General features: G+C 39.4%; 1 protein-coding gene across 3 annotated transcripts in view; it reads left to right on the top strand.

Annotated features, from left to right (window-relative positions):
- gpc6a (glypican 6a) overlaps positions 1-20,353 on the top strand; it is a 219,991-nt gene that overhangs the window by 124,101 nt on the left and 75,537 nt on the right. For all 3 annotated transcript variants that reach the window (XM_034109780.2, XM_034109771.2, XM_034109789.1), the window contains exon 4: positions 5,415-5,580. In XM_034109780.2, the coding sequence (XP_033965671.1) occupies positions 5,415-5,580 (166 nt within the window). The remainder of the gene's footprint in view (positions 1-5,414; positions 5,581-20,353) is intronic.

Below are 20,353 nucleotides of genomic sequence, written 5' to 3'. Positions count from 1 at the left end.
CTGGAATTGGGGTTTTCACTTTATACCTCAACATGTTACCCATTGTCAATTAAAGTATTAGCAAGGTTTAAACAACCATACAGCTTACAAGTCTAGTTTTGAATCCTTGCAATTACCTTAGATTAATATAAATACTTTGGTTAGAACACACTGTGCACCAATACACGTCTTATCAAGGACTTGGTTAATGAGGTCAACATTAGAATCTATCCTTTAATTATATAGTAGATACAAAATATCATTACACCAATGGCTGAATGTGCTCTTTGTCTTTTGTCGTTTTGTTTTTGCATAACAGATACATGCTGAATTCCAGCGCATAACAACTATCCCACTTGAAACAGCCTTCATGGCACAGTTGGACAGCCATCTACCTCAGCTGACATCTGTCTTCCAGAAGAAGGGAGGAGTTGTTGGCCAGAAACTAGCCAAACATCTGGCGATCTTGCAAAAGGTAAATGTGTGTATGTGTATCTGTTTTATACAAATTGTCATATACTCTATGGAGCAATTTTATGAAATGTACCTGTCTAGTACCGTATAGAGCCCCATTTGCCTCACAACAGCCTGGATTACTTACCAGGTTCAAGAATGTAAGACACATTTCTAAGGAAATCTGATCTTAATAAGGCAATAGTGGCATACTGGGTAGAGAAGCAGGCTTGTGACTGGAAAGGTGCAAATGCAATCCCCAGGTGGGGAAAGTGAAAAAGCAGAACCTGCCTTGAGCAAGTCACTTAATCCTCAGTGGCCAACAGATCAGACTGTGGTTGTACTAGGCAGATCCCAGGTGTGAACTGTGAAGAACAGAGCATTGCTCTTGGTGAAAAGTCCCTGGATGAGTAGAATTTGTAAACAGTGCTATCGCCCTAACACATTCAGACCTCTGACATTGTAATACATTTAAGTCACAATTCTTTGACATACTTAAGTTATCGCAGTCCATTTACATGTATAATGAAGTCATTGTATATAGTATATTGTATATTTAGGTTACTACAGGTTGTAAATCTTCTACAATGTATAGACAATTTTGTTATTATTGATGTATTTAGAAATATTTTAATAATTGTAATTTTTTTACACAGGCAACAAGTGATGTTAACCTTAAAAGGGAAGCAATCCTCAAGGCACTTTGCATCCACCTTGGTGGTGAGGATGATGGACATCTCATTCGGGAGTATATGGTGAGTCATTGTAATTGCATTTGCCAGTCACATGTAGTGTTTTATGATCCTAGTGTCAGGCATCCATTTTAGATAATTATGTTTTACCTTATGAAGCATGAAGGTTGAGAATATTTATATGTATGTATGTTGATATTCAACAACAGACTAAAGCATTTCAAACCATCAGCTTGGTTATTTATATGACGAGGTTGGCTTTATTCATAGTTTTTCTTATTGTCCAATGGAAAGACCATAATCAACAATGTCTTAGTCCATCTGTCAATCCTCTCTGACTCCTGACACTCAGCACCAAGCTTATTGGTTCCTACGTACATCTTTAAAAACACCTCACACATATTTAGTTTGATTCAGAAATATATACAATATGACCAGCTTTGTTTTAAGGGATTAATAGGTATGTGAGCAATATTACAAAAAATGTATACGATAAAGTATGTCATTAAAATTACATATATTGAAAAAATACATGTTTTTTCTTTAAATATACAGGACATCGAAGGAGATGACGTCACCAGAGACCTGCAGAAATCTACCATGGGCATATATGTCATCAACAAGGAGGGTGGAGAACCTGGACATTATGACGACGTTGGGATTTTTGTTGAAGGACTAATTATTCTGGACAACATTGGATCTGTAGCCCGAGCTTGTGCCATCATGCTGGGAGTCATCTATACACTGAACATGGCTTACCCCAAAGAGCTAAGGTACTACTATGAATTCATTCAGAAAGTGCTCTTGCAAATGGATGGTGAAAGGCTTTCCCCCAAAGTCCTTGCACTGAAGAACAAGATACATGCTGGACTGTAGGATTTCTTCAGCCGCTCTTGTGAACCGATGCCATTACAGCATTACAAAAACACTAGTCAAACCTCAAAGGTTGGGAGAAGAATGTGGAAATCTTGATGGACTTGGAAGACATTTGTTTCATGTATTAGTGTGAGGAAGGTTACATCCTCCTCAGCTGTTTAAGTCACATGCTTTATTCACTATGTCTGTTTCCACTGCACTTTGTTGCTGTCATGGCCTCCACCTCTGCCTAGTCAGTGGCCGTTTCTCAATGTCGAGTAAACCTGCTGCAGAGCCACTATTTCAAGTATACTATGTCATCGAGTGTCGCCGAAGGACTGTTTAAATGCATGTTAAATGCCCAGCATTCGGCACCGCTCGATGACGCAGTATACTTGAAATAGTGGCTCTGCAGCATGTGTACTCGCGATTGAGAAACGGTGTGTGTGTGTGTGTGTGTGTGTGTGTGTGTGTGTGTGTGTGTGTGTGTGTGTGTGTGTGTGTGTGTGTGTGTGTGTGTGTGTGTGTGTGTGTGTGTGTGTGTGTGTGTGTGTGTGTGTGTGTGTGTGTGTGTGTGTGTGTGTGTGTGTGTGTGTGTGCACACAATCCAATCACCTCTGGCATAAGACTCCGGCCCTGACTCCTCCAACGTTGGACGCTGTCCCGCTCCTCCTGGCTCTTCTCCCTGCACTCTCCAACCTGGTCAGACCTCCGTTCCCCTCTCCCTTGGACTCCGTCTAGCTTCCCTGGCCCAGACCCCCAATAATATTCAATAAATGTTATTATTGTACTTGAAACTCCTGTCTTGCTCTGCTCCTGGGTTCCCTGCAAGCCTTAACAGTGGCCAGATTGTACTGTTAAGGCTAGCAGGGAACCCAAGAGCAGAGCAGAGACAGGAGGAAAGAGTTTCAAGCACAATAAAACAGTTTATTGAATAATACTGAGTAGTAGGCAGGGGGGTCTAGGCCAGGGAAGCGACGGAGTCCAAGGGAGAGGGGAACGGAGGTCTGACCAGGTTGGAGAGTGCAGGAAGAAGAGCCAGGAGGAGCGGGACAGCGTCCAACGTTGGAGGTGGTCTGGAGACAGGAGCTATGAGTCAGGCTGGCTTGAAGCTGCAGGCACAGGAGAAAACAGGTCAAACAGGGAATCGCAATCGAAGACTTTCCAAAGCTAGAGGCTGACTGTGGGTACAGAGTCTACGATCTGGCGAAGTGGAGGAGTCAGGGCCGGAGTCTTATTCCAGAGGTGATTGGATTGTGGACGCCTGGCTCCTACACACCTGTCTCCACTCCTACACTCACACACAGGAGGTGGAGGCCATGACAGTTGCATGTTGTTTTTATCGAATCAGAAGATGTTTAAGACACATGCTTCACGTTACGTCATTTTGTACAAGATAATAAAGTAAGAGTATGTATCAAATATGTTGTTTGTTTTATTTTAATATATTGAAAGTTAACATAGTAATAATGGCTGAAAATGTTTAATTAAATTCAACTTAATTTTTGTATGTAGGAATTAAACTATTGAATTGATCTGAATGTACAAAAAGAAAAAGGGTTACAGTTACATAATCCATTTTAGTATACTTAACATGGGTTTAGTGAGCAAATTCTACTCAAAATAGTTGAGCTGAAAATTATCAGTATAATTAAGTTAAAATTACTCAAAAAATAATAAGTACAGTGAACTTAAAAAATATATCTGGATTTAGATAAATTAGTTTCGTGCAACCACTTACCTTAATACAATTAAGTAAATTCAACATAACAATTTTTTCAGTGTGCAGGCTTAAAGTAGCGGGACATTTTCTCACAGTCTGGTTTAGGTTTGTTGGGACCATTTGTTACAGAGATACTGTTCGAACACACTCTCTCACACAAACACACACACACACACACACACAAATACTATTAATAATAAAAACACATGGTATTTACGCTTTTCCTGGTGCTCTAAAATGCACACACACTCACACGCAGAACCCAACCATATGAATAGTTTCCAGGCATGTCAGCTGTATATGATGTTCAACCAAATGAACCATGTTTGTGACACATTTCCATATGTTAACCCCGATCCTGCTAACACATACCAGCGTATGACATGCAGCTGTGTAATTGACAGCTAGCAACCTAGTTTAATGGCCTTCTTAAAATACATCACGTGTTCAGCGGCAGATTGCAAATGTCAAAGATGATTCCTTTTTCCCTTGTTGCCGGCTGCCATCAGCAGTGGAAGTATACTAATAGCTTAGATCCCCATCTCTGTCTCTTCCTCTCCCTTATTTTCTCTCATAATGTTTCTGTTCTCTCCCTCACACACACATTACAGTGCTCACACATGTGGTCTTGCAATTGTTCCAGTAAAGTAAAATATGTTGCCATGGAGCTACAAGGTTGCACTGATGTTTTATTGTTTACTTTTATCTTCAGCTGTATTTATATAACCGGGGTTTGTTTGATCTGTCTCTGACTGTTCTTTTGTTATTGTTCTAATTGTATTAATGTTAAGAGAGGTCAAATTAACATACTTATATTATGACAAAGAAAATGGTAAAACACAAATTAAGTAATTAATGTATTCTTCTCATAATGAACAATATTTTAATCGATGCCTTTGTTTTTTTCTTCCTGCGGTTTCTTTTTTTGTTGTGTTCTTTGTGTTTGTGGCTGCAAATGTTAGATCTTTGGCCATAAAATAAATTAAACGTGACTTGATCGGACTTCTGAGATGGGTAGATTGCTTCAGCTGCCTCAGCCAAACTCTTGTAGTATAAAGATAGTTTCCGGTTGTGTGGTCTTTTTTATGACAACCACGGACCAATCTGCCAATGCACACACCAACACACACTAGCGGTCTCCAGAGTGTGTGTTGGACAAGATTTAAAGTCAAGCATGAATACAGAGGCTGACAGGCCAATTATCAGATGTACTCTTCGTTCTGCATCCCCTCCGCTGAAGGGAAGCAGATGTGAGAATCCTGTCGCTTTCACTCAAGCCGGTACAATGACATGGCCCAACAACAAAAGGCACAGCCTTCACATCAAAATGGACAGAGTTGTAAACATAGTCTTGTCAAACTGTTTTATCTGGTGGGTTTTCACATTTCAAGCTTCAGAAGACGTGATGTAGGGATATTTGTCAAGTTGAAATAAGTCTGACTATCCCCCCCAATGAACCTTCCTATTGGGAATTGCAATCCTTACTATTGATGCTACGTTTCTTTGGAAACTTCATGAGGTTTTGTAGAATAATAGAAATATTGTGCAATATTCTTGTTTTATCACAACTGCTCTCTTCCTTAAACAGCAGGTTATGAAACAATTACTGAGGTTTAATGAGCTTGTAAGACATACAAAACACCAAGTCAAATTCCTCGTATTAACCTACCTGGTAATAAACCTGTTTCTGATAATGTCTCTTTGTTCCATAGGTGAATGTATTGCCAGCTTGTGTCAGAGCCTTGACCAAGATGCTTTACTGTCCATACTGCCGTGGCATGCCTGGGCTGAAACCCTGTCACAACTACTGCCACAACGTGATGAGGGGCTGTCTAGCTAACCAGGCAGACCTAGATGCTGAATGGAACCTCTTCATCGGTAAGAAATGAAAGATTCTGATTCAAATCCAGTGGCCCTGCACCTGTTTCTCTTTGTAATTGTTCAAAGACGTATGTGTATGTCTGTCCTTCTGTCTGTCTGCCTGTTTGAACAATTGTACTTGTAAGTCTTACTTTTCCGAGGCAGTGTCTTTGAATAGTTTCAGTAGGAATTCAGTAGGATGTACAGTACTGTGTTAGATTTAGCTTTAAAGGATTTACAGAGACAAAACTGAAATCTTATTTGTGCAACCATTCCTTCTTTCTTTCTGTCTGAAATGTTATTTGCTGTTGCTGGAACCCTGGCATAGTGCTTAAAGCTCTGGTCCCTGCTGTTTGGGATTGATAAAGGAGACCAGATCCTAGGCAAACACATTTTCTATAGTGTTTCCAGCTGAGCGCGGTGAGTAATTTAGCACTTGGGTTAGGCTGTAAGTAGCTGGATGCTGTAAGCCCTCCTGCTAAATGGATACCAAGGAGGCACATTGAGGGTTCCCTTTGGATCTTTTGTAGGCCAATGCTTTATTTGTTATGTACCCCAATCCCATCCTCCCACCCACACCAACAGATTTCTTTTTTATGGGGCTGCTTTTTTTTCAAGAGACATCCCTGAAGACTGTGTGTCAAGTGAACTGCACTTCTAAGCTTTTGGCTGTTTTGTGACAAGCCTGTCATGTGAGAAACCCATCAGATGACGTACCGCTTGTTCTCTCCGATGGCATGTCTGAAGTCTCAGATCAACACAGGCCCCTATGTACTGAATGAGATGTCTCGCAGCTTTATGACATGTGTTAAAAAGTTAGTGTCTTGTTCGGTTGTGAAGAGGCAAATCTATTGGCGCAGAGGGACGCTATGCTTGACAGTAATGGGAAAGGCTGTTGTTGCAACAGAATGATGAATTTGGTTAGACAAAAACACCCTTGAGATGCAGAAAAAGTGGATTTTTAATTTGGAGCCATTTTTTGTGCAGACATTGTTCTTTGTTTTAGAAAGACAATATTGTTGATGGTATTATAATTAGAAATGAAAAACCCAATGGATGTTTATTTTCACAACTTTTTTATGTCTGCTGACATTTTGTATTCATTATCGGTTGCTAAAGAACTTCGATTTGCTTACCATGCAGTTTGCAAGAGATATTGATTTGCCTTTCAGAGACAACTCCAATATGTATCACAGGACGGTTCTCGCCACTGGAGCACATCTTTGCATTATAGGAATGTATGGATTGAGTCTGTGTACAGTCTGTCATTGTCATCCCTTCAAATCATCACTTATTAGAGAACATTAGATTAGAGGCACAGCTTTCAATTATAAAGAACACTCAATGACATTTACCTGTGTATTTTTGTCATGCGTGAATGTCACTATTGATACCATTGATTCATAAGACCACAAAAGAAAGGAGAATCAAAGCTTTTATATAGTTTGAAACTTCCACAGCAGGAGACAATATGAGCTCAGAAAGTGGACTGGATTCTTTCAAAATCCGGTTGAATCTGGGACATTTTTGTAACAAACACTTTTGTTTGGCTTTTATTAAAAACAGACAAAAAATGCCAAATTGGCTAAACTTAAACCAGATAATGTTTTTCTCTCTCTCTCTCTCTCTCTTGCATCATTAATACTCAGTGGAACAACATGGAAAATAAAAATTGCAACATCTTTTTTGGAGAGAGATATCTGAAGAAAAGACACACTGAATCAACAGATGTATACTATACTTAACATTGTAAAGGTATCGTCAAATTTAGTTAAACACTAAATCAGTATTCAGTGGATCTCAAAACATTACTCTCAATAAGGACATTCCTTTATTCAGGTTTTCAGTTACAGTTATGCTCACTCTCCTCAGACACATGAAAGCATTTGTGTTGTGTCGATGATCCGTCTGAATATTATCTTGCTATCTGTGATAATCTGAAGCCATATATTTTGGCCTATTGACAAATCTAGTCCATTCCTGCCAAGTCAGGTGGTGCTTATTAGTAATTTTTAAGATTGTATCAGCTGTGGGAAACAGCACAATGAATTACTTAATCGGAAACCCCCGACATTACTGTGAAATGACTCTGACTCGGAAAGACCAAGTGCTACCGAGGTGTCCCTGAGCAAGGCACCGTTCCCTACACTGCTCCCCGGGCGCCGTACATAATGGCAGCCCACTGCTCCTAACACTAGGATGGGTCAAATGCAGAGAAACCGTTTCGTTACATAGTACCTGTACTACGTAATGACAATAAATTGAATCTTAATCTTAAATGTTTAAATGGAGTAAATCTAGTGTGTAGAAACTCACTAGCCTAGCATCTTTGCTGCTGACAGCCCATTATACCAGATTCTTGTAACAATAGGCTATTTGTGTAACACCGGAGCAGCATTCAGGTACAGTATATACTGACCTACACTATGCTTATGACATGTACTGGCCCTTTTTCTAAATGTCATGACAGAAAAATTGTGGTGCAATTAAATCATGAACATTCTCTGCTTTTAATTTGAGTACCCCATTATATTAAGAGTCCAAATGACTGATTATGATATTAAACTCCATATGTAGCAGGTGCAGCACCTTGCATGCCTACTGTTTCCTAATATGAAATATGAGCTGTGATTACAGCAAATATAAAAACTGCCAGGTATTTTATTTATTTTTTACAGAGACTAAATACAACATGCTGGCTTTTAAACATTTTCCTCACCTTGAGTTAAATAATTGCCTGATATAATTGGCAGTGACTTTATGTGTCGAATGAGGTAAGCCTTTTGAATGCGTAAGGCCTGTCCGAGCCAACGGTGTGCGTGTGTCCTTGACTCATTTCCAGCTCAGTGCAGTCAAACTGTGGACCTGATCAATATTGTTAGAGATATTATCTTCATCCTTGCATGTGTGTGACTCGATGAAATGATAACAAATATTTGGGATTAATTATAGCATATACGATAATGAGGTTGAAATGTAAGTATAAGAAGAAAGCTTTTGAATGTTAAACATTAAGTTGGAAAATGACAATTGTGCTCACATTATATTCTTATTTACAAATATTTAAATGTTTTTTAAGATAAGTATTTCAGAAGATAAAACTATAAGTTTATTATTCAAAATAAGTATCAGTTAGTGGATTTGCCTTTTTTAATTTATAATATAAAAGTAAATGGATAAGATCATTATCTGTATTACAGCTGTAAGCAAGTTGAGACAGTAAAGTTATCTTTTTCAGAAATGCATTTCATATTCTAGAAGAAGCCATTAAAATGTCACTTTCTGTAACAAAGGGCATTACGAATAGAACCAGAGCAATTTATTAGACACACCGTAACACCACATAATACTTACAAGCTTGAGATTATAAGTAAATTCTTGAAAATCTGACAAATTGATAATCATCCATGATTTGTAATGAAGTATATAAAAACAAGACATTTGGCATCAGTATCACACAGCTGGGGAAAGTAGAACAAATGTGCCACTGCTGTGTTTATTCCAGATATCTGTGTTACATTTAAACAATCATAACCTCTCTAAACTTTAATAAAGCCAACAGTGAAGAAACATTTCTTAGATGATCTGTGTCACACATTTCACATATACAGTCACAGCACAGCACTTTACAGTTTGTAAAGGTAAAGGTTACCGTAATGACATCATAGCTTTCAGGCTGCAAGTGGAAGATAGACTGTCAGAACAATGAGTATAAACCTGAGGAGGGATGTGATTCACCTGCTCGTACCTCTGCTGAGAGATTACAGGCCTCCTGACTTTCACTGTGTGTGTGTGTGTGTGTGTGTGTGTGTGTGTGTGTGTGTGTGTGTGTGTGTGTGTGTGTGTGTGTGTGTGTGTGTGTGTGTGTGTGTGTGTGTGTGTGTGTGTGTGTGTGTGTGTGTGTGTGTGTGTGTGTGTGTGTGTGTGTGTGTGTGTGTGTGTGTGTGTGTGTGTGTGTGTGTGTGTGTGTGTGTGTGTGTGTGTGTGTGTGTGTGTGTGTGTTAAAGGAAATAATTCTTGGTTTGGCCAATGGGTGATACCAGACCATCAGTCACCTGCCATCGTGACAAATTTACCGAGCTCTGCATCATGACAGACACATCATTATCATTTTTCTTGTCAGCACCTTGTTAAAATACCCTCAGAGAGAGAGGGGGAGAGGGACGACACATGCTGTTATTCACACACTGCTGCAGTTTTTCAGGCTTACACCATGATCCATGCCATTTTTCATTTTCAACTGCACACATCCAGAATTAATAACTTTTTGATAAACCCTTTCCCAAGACAGTGATACTCCTATCATAGCTTTGCAACCATAATTGGCATGGAAGACACCACATGTTATGTGTGGTGTCTGAAATCAAAGATTTAAGGCACATTTTACTTTGTTTACACTAAAAGTAATGAACCCTGTCTTTCTGTAAAGGAGAAGTGATTTGTAAATGCCATTGTATTCCCTTATTTCATGCACTGGGCTGTTCTTGTGGAGGCCTATACATTATTCTCCTAATTAAGATATAGGCTTGTGTTGTCCTCTGTTGTCTCCTTTGACACCACAGTGTAAGCGACCCTCATTGATTTTATTTGCTCATTTCTTTTTAATTGCATGGAGTGTGATCCAGTGAAACCGGACCTCCCCACAACTCCCCAGTTCCTGAACATTCAAGGAAATACTTGATCTGTCCTCCAAGAAAGACTTTCTGTGATGGGTGTACGTTTATGAAGATGAGCGCCCTGCCAGCGCTTTACTTTAAAAGATATATAGCTTGGCAGAAACCAAGCTTGAATTATGTCTTTACTGCACAGTGAAGCCTTTAGGATTATCTACCTCTCTTTCTGTAAATGCTCTACTTTGTCACTCAACATCCACATGCTTTAACTGGTGAGTAATTCAGTATTCTTTCTATCTTCTATCTTTACTTGAAACCTGAGACATTTACAAGGGAAAAAGATACACATCGGCACATAGGTACTCCACCTGACTGACTATTGAGCATGATCGTCTCAGTAACAGACATGACAGAAACAAACAGGCCAGTGGTCTCCTGCCTGTCAGAAAGCTGAAGGCTGCATGACTCACTTAGTCAAGTGATCTCCATATCGTCTGCATAATCAAAAAACTGTATATTTGTCTTTCTAAACGCTACTGGCTGTACAAAATCTGCAGGATGCTGCTTTTCTGTATTTGAGGAACGAATGCTTACGCTGCTATATCTTATATACAAGCAATACTTTGAGTTACCCCAGCTGATGGTCAGCTCTATGTTTTATTTAATAGTTGTATTGTATTTATTGTAAAAAGACATGACAGTCATATGTGGAAAAAAAAGACATAGTCTTTGAGACTGCAGATGAGCTAAAGTAATCCAGACACGGCCCAAAAAAGCCCCATCAAGACATATTTGTTGGTCGAGTTACAGCTAAAAGTGCATGAGAAAAGGCCTGTGGAGACTCCCTTAAGACAGACAGATATGTTGGCAGGTTGTAAGTCTTTTGCATTTGATTCACGTCTTGCAGCTGCAAACTAGAAAACATGTTAAATGGAACTGACGTCAGACGTATTTTAGCAAAATGTCTGTTTCTCACAATTGATGAGCTTTTAAAAAATAGCATGAGCTTAGCTAAGCATACATTTTTGTTAAGTTTTTTTTCTCCAATGTAGGTGGAGAAATATTGATACTGTATCAAAGCTAATGGAGCAATGATTGAGGGTGATTTAAGTGTCCTTACTTAATTTCCTCTGTGATAATACATGATATGAAACAGCTGTAAGCCCTTTTGTTCTGTGGTAATTATTAAATAAAGCACAAATGCGTCACTGCACTGTAGAACCCGGAACAGAGACATAATATGTTTGTAATCTTTTATTGCATGTTGCATGTGTTTTCATCCACTGAGACTGAGCCCCTCAATGAAAGGTCAGAGAGCTCAGTGGTCTGCTGGGACAACAAAAATAATCCATGGCTTTCCCCCGGCTAGTCCCTGTAGAGCACTTTTACTGCACTGACTGCTGCAAAATAATATCAAGGTATAATTGTTCAACTTTGAATGTATCTTGATTTTAAATTCTTGCATTTAAGACAGTTTATGGCTTATTTTTTATTAACAAAGGAAAGCATGTTTTTGTTTTGAAATGATGAGCATAATGCAAAGAGAAACGTCAACCATTGCCCACAAATATAAGCAAACTATTTTAACCAGTTGAGATTCTCTTCTTATAATCCGTTTTTTTCTCAATGCATTCCCAAGTGACCAATATGACCATTCATAAAAGGTGTTTTCTGATCTTATGCCCCTAAGGTAAAGATATGGATAAAGGCATGTTTTTATTTTTAGTTTCTGCTTTTCTCAATCTCTAGTGGTGGTATTAAAAATGTAGCACTTACGAGAAACGTGATATGTCATGTCAGGTTTGTTGTGTGCACTGCCGTTGAGGCGTTAGAGTTTGTAATTGACACAAGGTCACATTAGACTAAATCCCAAATCAATTTTCCTGACATTTACTGTGATTGTTTCTTTCTGTTTTTATTGACAAACGTATGAATTGACCTAACTAAGAATTGGCTTCTGCCAATAATTACAAGCCAATGGAAACCAACATGCTGTTTAAATAGGTTTAGGGCGAATGGAACATTTACATTAGTTGACACTGTTATCCAAAACAACGTATAATAAGTGCAATTTACCATTAAGATACAAACTCAAAACACAGAGAATACTGTAAGTACATTAGCCTTTAAAAGCCAACCCACTGTAACTTGCTACTGCATTGGCTTCAAATAAGCCAGTCCTTTCTAATGCCCCTTTCACACCAATGCGTTTTCAGCTCCGGCTCGAAGCTGGAGCCTGAAAAGTACCGTTTTTTCCTGTTCACACCGCAGAGGCGCCGCCTCTTAGCTCCGGAATCCGGTTCACTTCCAGCTCCAAAAAATTGTCGGTCTAGAACAGGGGTGCCCAACCAGTCGATCGCGAGATGTGTCTAAAAATAGAACAACAATATTCTGTTTTATCGTTAATGTCCTATAACGTAATCTTCCCGTGCCAGAATAATGCACTTGAACGCACCAAAGCTTTGTGATTGGCCGGCGTGACCCCTGTGTGGGGGCGTGGCTGGTGGGCAGTGGGCACTATTTCTCTGACATTGTCCGTGTGTCAACAGGAGTGACAGTCCGCACACACACACAAGACCGCAATTATGGCAGAAGCAAAAGAGCCCAAAATATATAATTTTCACTCCGAGTGGGAGGATGATTATTTTTGTATCTATTCTAATTCAAAGTCCATCTGTCTCATCTGCAATGCGAGCGTGGCTTTATCGAAGAAGGGTCATTTAGGAGCGGCATTTCAAAACAGTGCACAAACGCTACGAGACGGAATTCCCTCCCAATTCTGCCCTACGCTCCCAAAAGGTGAGGGACCGGAAAGGACAGCTAAATGCACAGCAGTCCAGGCCCAACAACAAGAGCAAGGCTGCTACCATAGCATCTTATCGTGTCAGTCACGTTCTTGAGGAACACATGAAGTCTTTCAAAGACGGCAAAGTTGTGAAAGAAGCTTTCCTGGAGGCTGCGACGCGCTTTTGGGGGACAGTCAAAATAACAGTAGCATTTCAACAGGTTTTTGATATAATAAAAACTCAAGTTAGATACCGTTATTAATCAGCTGTAAGTTTTAGTTTGTTTGAATTTATTCATTATAATTATTGTACAAAATGGTATAAGAATGCAAACTTAAATTGATTATAGTCTATCATCAATTCAGGTTAAGAAACTAGTGTTGCTTGCATCCTATTTTAAAGGCATTTCTTTTTATACTCAAAAAAAAGGTTTGATTTTATTAATTTTGTCTTTTTTATTGCACTTTGGCAGCAGATTCCTGTGTAGCTTCAGATCTCAGCAGAGCGGGAGCAGAAAAGGGAAACCGGAGCTGAACCAGAAAAGCTCCCGCTCGGAGCTAGAAAGGGAAAAGCGCTGGTGTGAAAGCCGCATAAGTGCGACATACAGAAGTGCAAAGGTTTTTTTTTCTCTTTTATTGGTAAAGGTGCATTTGAAACAGGAGGATTTTCAATCTGCGACAGAAGATGTGTGGACATTCTGATGTTTGGATATTAATAGGGAATTTGTTCCAGCATTTTTGAGCCATTATAATAAACAGGCAGGTTTTTGCTTGAAGAGTAGAGGCCTGTACTACGAAGCCAGATTTTCGCTTAGCGGGCTAACTTCAGGGTAAACTCTGGGTTTCCGGTCCTACGACGCTGGTTCTCTTTTTAGCGGGCTAGATCTCCATGGTAACTTATGCTGAGCGGCTAACCAGGGGTTTATACTACGAATCAGGATTTTCGTTTAGCAAGCTAACTTCAAGGATTTCCGGTCCTACGAAGCTGGTTCACTTTTTAGCGGGCTAGATAACTTATGCTGAGCGGCTAGCCTGCTGAGCAGGATAGGTTCCAGGATAAGAGATCAACTCGGTGAAAGCACCGCCTGCTGACCAATCAGAGCTCAGTGTGCGGAGTTTAAAGCTATCAAGTCATATTACAGGAGAAAGGAAATACAGTTTAAACTGCCATTGCAGGAAAGACGGCCGGCCAAAATCACCGACTGTGTGAACGTGAAAATGAATAGAATATCACCTCCCATCTTCAGAGCAATCTGACTATTATAACTATTATATTATTATTATTATACTATTATGTTAAGAAAGCTTAATTAAATATCTGCCACAACATATTGTAAGTAACATTACGTAGCCTACAGTCCGCGGCACTGTGAGTGCAGACGTCGATGTGTCCCATTATCATTCATATCACATCACATCACATCATAATGTATCATATATCTCCTTATCTGAGTCAGCTTCTTGAGCCTTATCTGGCCGTGCAACACTCACAGGGTCACATACTGTATGCAGAAGTATTATTTTAAGCAACACATTAAGTTGAGGAAACACTCGAGTCAAATGTAATTAAAGTCAGATCGTGTCTTAGATGGGGGGCAGTGATATCATAAACCTATTCATGTAAGCATTCATACACTTTTTCTTTTACCAGCTGTATTCACCTTGCAGGTGCAGCTATGTGGCTTTGATCCTGGATCAAGTGTTGAAGTCATCGATGTTTAAAGTTTAACCTCATCAAATGTCTAATATTATAGTTGACTTTTCATTCAGAAAGTATGACGCGCTTCTCCATGTTTGTGATTGGTCGAATGCTCCAAATACCACCCCTTTCATGTGAACGCGCACCTAACTAGATAGGACACGGCTGGCTTGAGCGATCCACTTGATAACCCGCGTCGTAGGACCGTTTAGCGAGAGCGCGTATGTTTTGGATTAGGCCAACCGGCTAACTCAAACATATCCAGGTTAGGTTGAACCGGCTTCGTAGTACAGGCCTCACGCCATTCACCCGTCACTAATCAATATTTAGTCTCCACATTCCTAGGGGTAAAAAATCAGACAAAGATTGGTTAACAGCCTACCTGGTTGAACTGTAGAGTCATGATTCCCAAACTGGATATGTAGAACAGTTAGTTTCCTTGCAATTAAGGCTGTCAAGTTAACGCGTTAATAACGCATCATTTAAAATACCATCTACAAGCTGATGCTGACAGCCCCGCTCCTGCCGTCCGCTTGCGGCAGACCACACTTCCACGCTCACCGGCAGGCACCGACTGGCCATCGGGAGGACCGGGAGGGTGTGAGTATGTGTGGCGCGAGCGAACGAGAGAGAGACCTTACGTGTATTGTTGTTGTTAGCATCTGGTGCTAGCTAGCTGCGCTAACGTATATAAGGAGCTGTTTAAATGAAAACAGAGGAGCGACATTTCGCCGACAACTGCGCCGAGCACTTGACTTTATGCAGGAAGCCAGACAGTGGGACATTGTACGAAAAGTCAGCACACTCAGCACGGATAGTGCGCAACATGATTGCAGCGTCCAGGCAGCTCCCGTTTGAGAAACACACACACACACACACACACACACACTTTGTATTGTATTTTTGTATCAGAGAGGTTCCAGGTTTAATTGAGGCGAATATTTGTAATGTTCAGAGGTTGTTGTGTTTACTATTCATGAGAATATTTGTCATTGTTCAAATGATAATAAACATTAGCATAAAGCATATTTGTCCACTCATATGTTGATAAGAGTATTAAAAACTTGAAAAATATTCCTCTAAGGAACATTTAGAACAGATAAAAAATGTGCGATTAATTTGCGATTAATCGCGATTAACTATGGACAATCATGCGATTAATCGCGATTAAATATTTTAATCGACTGACACCCCTACTTGCAATATAATTGATATAGCTACATTTAAAATGCAGAAATATTTAAAATGTTTGTCATCTTCAGTGTTCATATTTTGATCTGGAACGATCTCCATTATGCACTCCATGAAATCTTGGCAGGTTATGAGAAGTAATTATATACTGGGATATAAACGAGACTGCAGTAGAGACACATCAAAGAGCCATGCTGCTGTACAGAATTTAGTCGACACCTTCCCTCATTGAACAAAGCCATAGTAGTTTTCCTCTCAGCTTGTTACTTAAGAATCAACAACTGTACGCTTGCCATGTTCACTATGTCATATAAAAGATTAGTATGGTTTATAAAGTGTTATCCTACTCTATAACATTTCCTTTCATTTGAATGCCATCATCATGATAATTTCTCAATTACATATTAAGTTTTAATCTTCAATGCTTTCATCAACTCGCTTGTTCCTATGACATATATGCAGAGAAACTGACTTGACTTGACTGTTTGAATATCATTGTAAGATATTTGGTCACAAGTGCAATTTGTCTATCACGGGCTCCCTCACTCACATCTACACCACACATTTAGCTGCCAGGAGCTCCTCAGAGGACACTGATTGGACACAAACTCATACTTGAAGCCGTACAAGACGTATTTTTGGGGGATCTCGTAATTTGGCACTTCCAGCGTGATCCTGTGATATTATAATAGTCCTGCGCTGCAAGGAAAGAAAACGCTAACCCCTGCTATGGAAAATCAGCCGTAGCCGGAAATGAAGAAAGAGTGTCAACTTATATTATGGGATACTTAGTTTGTATGCACTATGCAGACATGTGCTGCAGTTTGCACTAGCAGATGGTAAATGTTATTTCATCCATTTTCATCATTGCAACTCTAAATCAATGGGCATTTTTATATTTGTATGTAATGGGTGACAATTCTCTTTGCATTATGCTCATCATTTCCAAAACAAAATAACTAGATTATTGCATATCAACACCGGAAGGGCAATTGCTGCTATATCAAACACTTTATCAAACGTTATGATTCACTGGAAACATAAACTTAGTTGGTGATTACAAAATTAATTTGATTATCAGTATTTTAAAATGAAGGGCACTGCTTTAATATATACTGTACATTCAACAATACCAAACAAATGATTACCTCAGTCAGTGTTTTTGGACCTTTTGTGATAGACTGTATGTGACATGTTTACATCATTTGGATGTAACATGCCTTTAGATCCTGAAGACAAGGCCTTGCAGGATTATTTTGAACACAGTCTAAGCCTGACTGGACCTTTACCGTTATTATCTGGTTTGTCACAAGACTTGACAATCAGGTCCTCCCATTAACTCCAGAGCAGTCATGGAGAGCTCAGTATGATTTTCTTTCTTGTTTTTTTTTCATTTCACTTGGTTAATTGTGATCCTAGTGCTGGCCAATGATCAAGTGAAATCATTGTTAACTTTCTTTACAAACTCATATCTGAAGGAACACTGCAATGTGTGTTGATCAGAACAAATCAGTAAAATAATAAATGAAATAAAAAAGGCAAAGACGCACTTTTTGTCAACGTTGTTTTGGTCAATATTTCAACCTCCAGTATGAAGTTTCTCAGCATTGGCCGGGAAACCAGAGCATGTTTATTATAACTGATGTTATAGGTCGCTACTCAGGATGAATTGAATAGTGTGACGGAAATGTATCTTGGTGTGGGTGTATTCAATGAACACTCCAGCACCGCTCACTGCATCAACATTGTATTGACTGAGACCAAAAGTAAAAAGGAATACATTCAGCCCCTGGGATTTGAGGGCAGACATTCCTATGAGAGTTTGTAATAATGTCATAAAATAAGTGATTTGAAGAAAGGGCTTTGTTTGTCCTCAACATTTCATATAAAGTTTTTTCACAAGAGACTTTGCAGGTAAATTGTCAGTGTGTCTCCAAATCCCTCTGGGTGAAGGGAAAAAAAGAGAGTTTTCCATTAGAAAATAACTAAGCGTGCAGCCTGGAGCTAAAAAAGAAAGAAAGTTGGCACCATGCAGCCAGCAGTAAAGCACCAGGCCAATACAACCCACTGTGTCGGTCAATGGAGAGATGGATGAAAGGAGTTGCAAATCGTTTATTTGTTAATACCAAAGAGAATTACAATTATGTAATCATTACACAATACTGAAATGTCAGTGAATGTCAATATCAAATAAAGAGAGATAAAGTAATGCGTTATTAAAACCATTAATTAACCAGAGCCACAGGGTTTCCTCTGGGTACAATCTGAATAAAATAAAAGCCAAAAGGTTTAACGTAAACCTCTGTTATTGTCTGCAAGCCTGAAAATGACATACCCAAAGTCACATTTTTACTCAAAACCCTTTTTGAAAATACTAGTCTCTCTTTGGAATTAACTGTCAAAAGGTCAAAAATAGTCTGCATGGAAGTAATAGTAAACCTACATTTGAAGAGGCAGAAACATGATATTTAATTTCATGCCCATTTTATTTGATCTGATCACAGAGATTTGGAAATCCTAAAATGCTCTCCATAAATATAAACATGACTTATGGTTAAATTGGATTTGTATTTAAAATCCTGTTCATCAACAGCTCATCATTTGTTTTAAATGTTTATGTGACACAATTGTAAAAGTTATTTAGTAAGCATGTAGAAGTAACAAGTTCTCAAAGCAATTGATAAAGCTGACTCATGCTCCCAATCCATCACATATTCATTAAGCTATATGAAAAATAGGTTGTCAGAACTCAGCTGAAGATATAATTTAAGGTCTTTGAGCCTTTCATAGAATGAATAACAGAGTAGCTGCCAATTTCCCCTCTACTCTCTCTCTCTCTCTCTCTCTCTCTCTCTCTCTCTCTCTCTCTCTCTCTCTCTCTCTCTCTCTCTCTCTCTCTACTGTATTCCACTGAGGCTTTTTTTATGCGGTGGTATTAGAACAGTACTCTGCTAAACATAGGCAGCTGAAGACTTCACAGGACTCGGGTTGGCCCCCCGCAATGACCTCCAGCCAGCTTCTGATGGAAATCTAACCAAGCATCACACCCAATTTGAGACTTGGGAGTAAACAAACAGGAGTGCTCTTCAAAGGTGGAGCCACTAGCAGACAGAGGAGTGGGGTCTCTCTGTTCAGCTCTATTCACTCAGTACCCCCTAAAAGCATTGGCTTGCATTAGAAAAAGTTGAAAAAACAAGTTAGCATAATCTATGTTTTTTTTTCAAGAATCTCAGATGTGTAAAATTCTTTAGCCCTGAGTTTAGGATTAGCTGAAAAGAGTCCAGGAAGCTTATTTACAAGTTAACAGTGTTTAATAAAACAATGGTACAATGATACAATGAATTTGCAATGAGTGACTCTGGCCCGAGTGTGCTCTCTCTCCGCGGTCGTGGTGGGACGGCTGGAAAAGAGACAGACTTCCTGTTGGCTTCCCATATTATCATCCGTAGTCTTCTCCCATTGGTTTAGTGTCTTCCTCTTTGGCTTTATGGTGATGTGGCATAGATCGTCTCCTGCGAGTGATTAATAACGTCAATAAGGAGCATTAGACTTTGTGTATTTAATATGTAACGCTACAAGTCACTCTCCTCATATTCTCATTCATAACTGTTTTCTTCATGCTAATGGCTACAAACAATAATACTCTGCGAAGGCGGAAGTTGGAGCTACTACTCACAAAACCGGAAGTCGAGAGGAGTGAACATCTGGTTTTAGAATACAAATTTTCAATGTTTCCCTTTGTGAGAATATCATGCACATTTATGTTGGTGCGATAACACTTTTGTCTTGCTCTTGCCAATAGTTCAATCTTAAACACGTGAATCTTTTGATCTGGTCTAATCCAGATTGGAATGACCACCAACATCGAATCATCTTGTCCTATGCCAAGCTTCTGTCCATGACACTTAAGCCACAGTTTTTATGAACTTTCTACAAATATTCTCTATGGATTTGTGTTTACACATTCACTTAAATACAACAAATGTGTGTTTGAGTAATTGTATTCAGCTCTTTTTGGATGAGGTTGGGTTGCATTGGATGGTTGCCCTGCTCTGCTTGGCTGAGACAGGGCTCCTGATTTTATTACAACTTAATGTAATGCTAATTGGCAATACCAGGTTGAGTATTAAACTTTATGCTTTTTATTCACCTCTGTTTAAACGAGCTAGTGGTCTCTCCTCTATCCTCACCTGTCCTCTAAATCACTTGGCTCAGTCAAGCGGGTGAGCTTAATATCCTTCCCTGTCAATCCGCTGAGAGGAGGCAGACTTTATGTTCCTTAGGTCTCATGACAGCCACTCTGAAATGCTGGCCTGAGGGCAGGAGCTCAAACTCATTCTGCTGCGGCTGGTCAGGGCAGTCTTGAGAGGTATTGGCTTTCCTCAGTGCTGCCTGTTATACTGTAATTGTGATAGCTATACTCGATTTACCCCAATGATCTCATTTGTCAATTTAACAAGTCTCCTATAAGCTTTTTCTTACTGAACAAGTTTAAGTTTAAGT

This window comes from Pseudochaenichthys georgianus, chromosome 3 (assembly GCF_902827115.2).
Source record: "Pseudochaenichthys georgianus chromosome 3, fPseGeo1.2, whole genome shotgun sequence".
Classification (NCBI taxonomy): Eukaryota; Metazoa; Chordata; class Actinopteri; order Perciformes; family Channichthyidae; genus Pseudochaenichthys; species Pseudochaenichthys georgianus.
The sequence above is the reverse complement of the archived record's forward strand: the minus strand, read 5'-3'. Positions and strand labels throughout refer to the sequence as shown.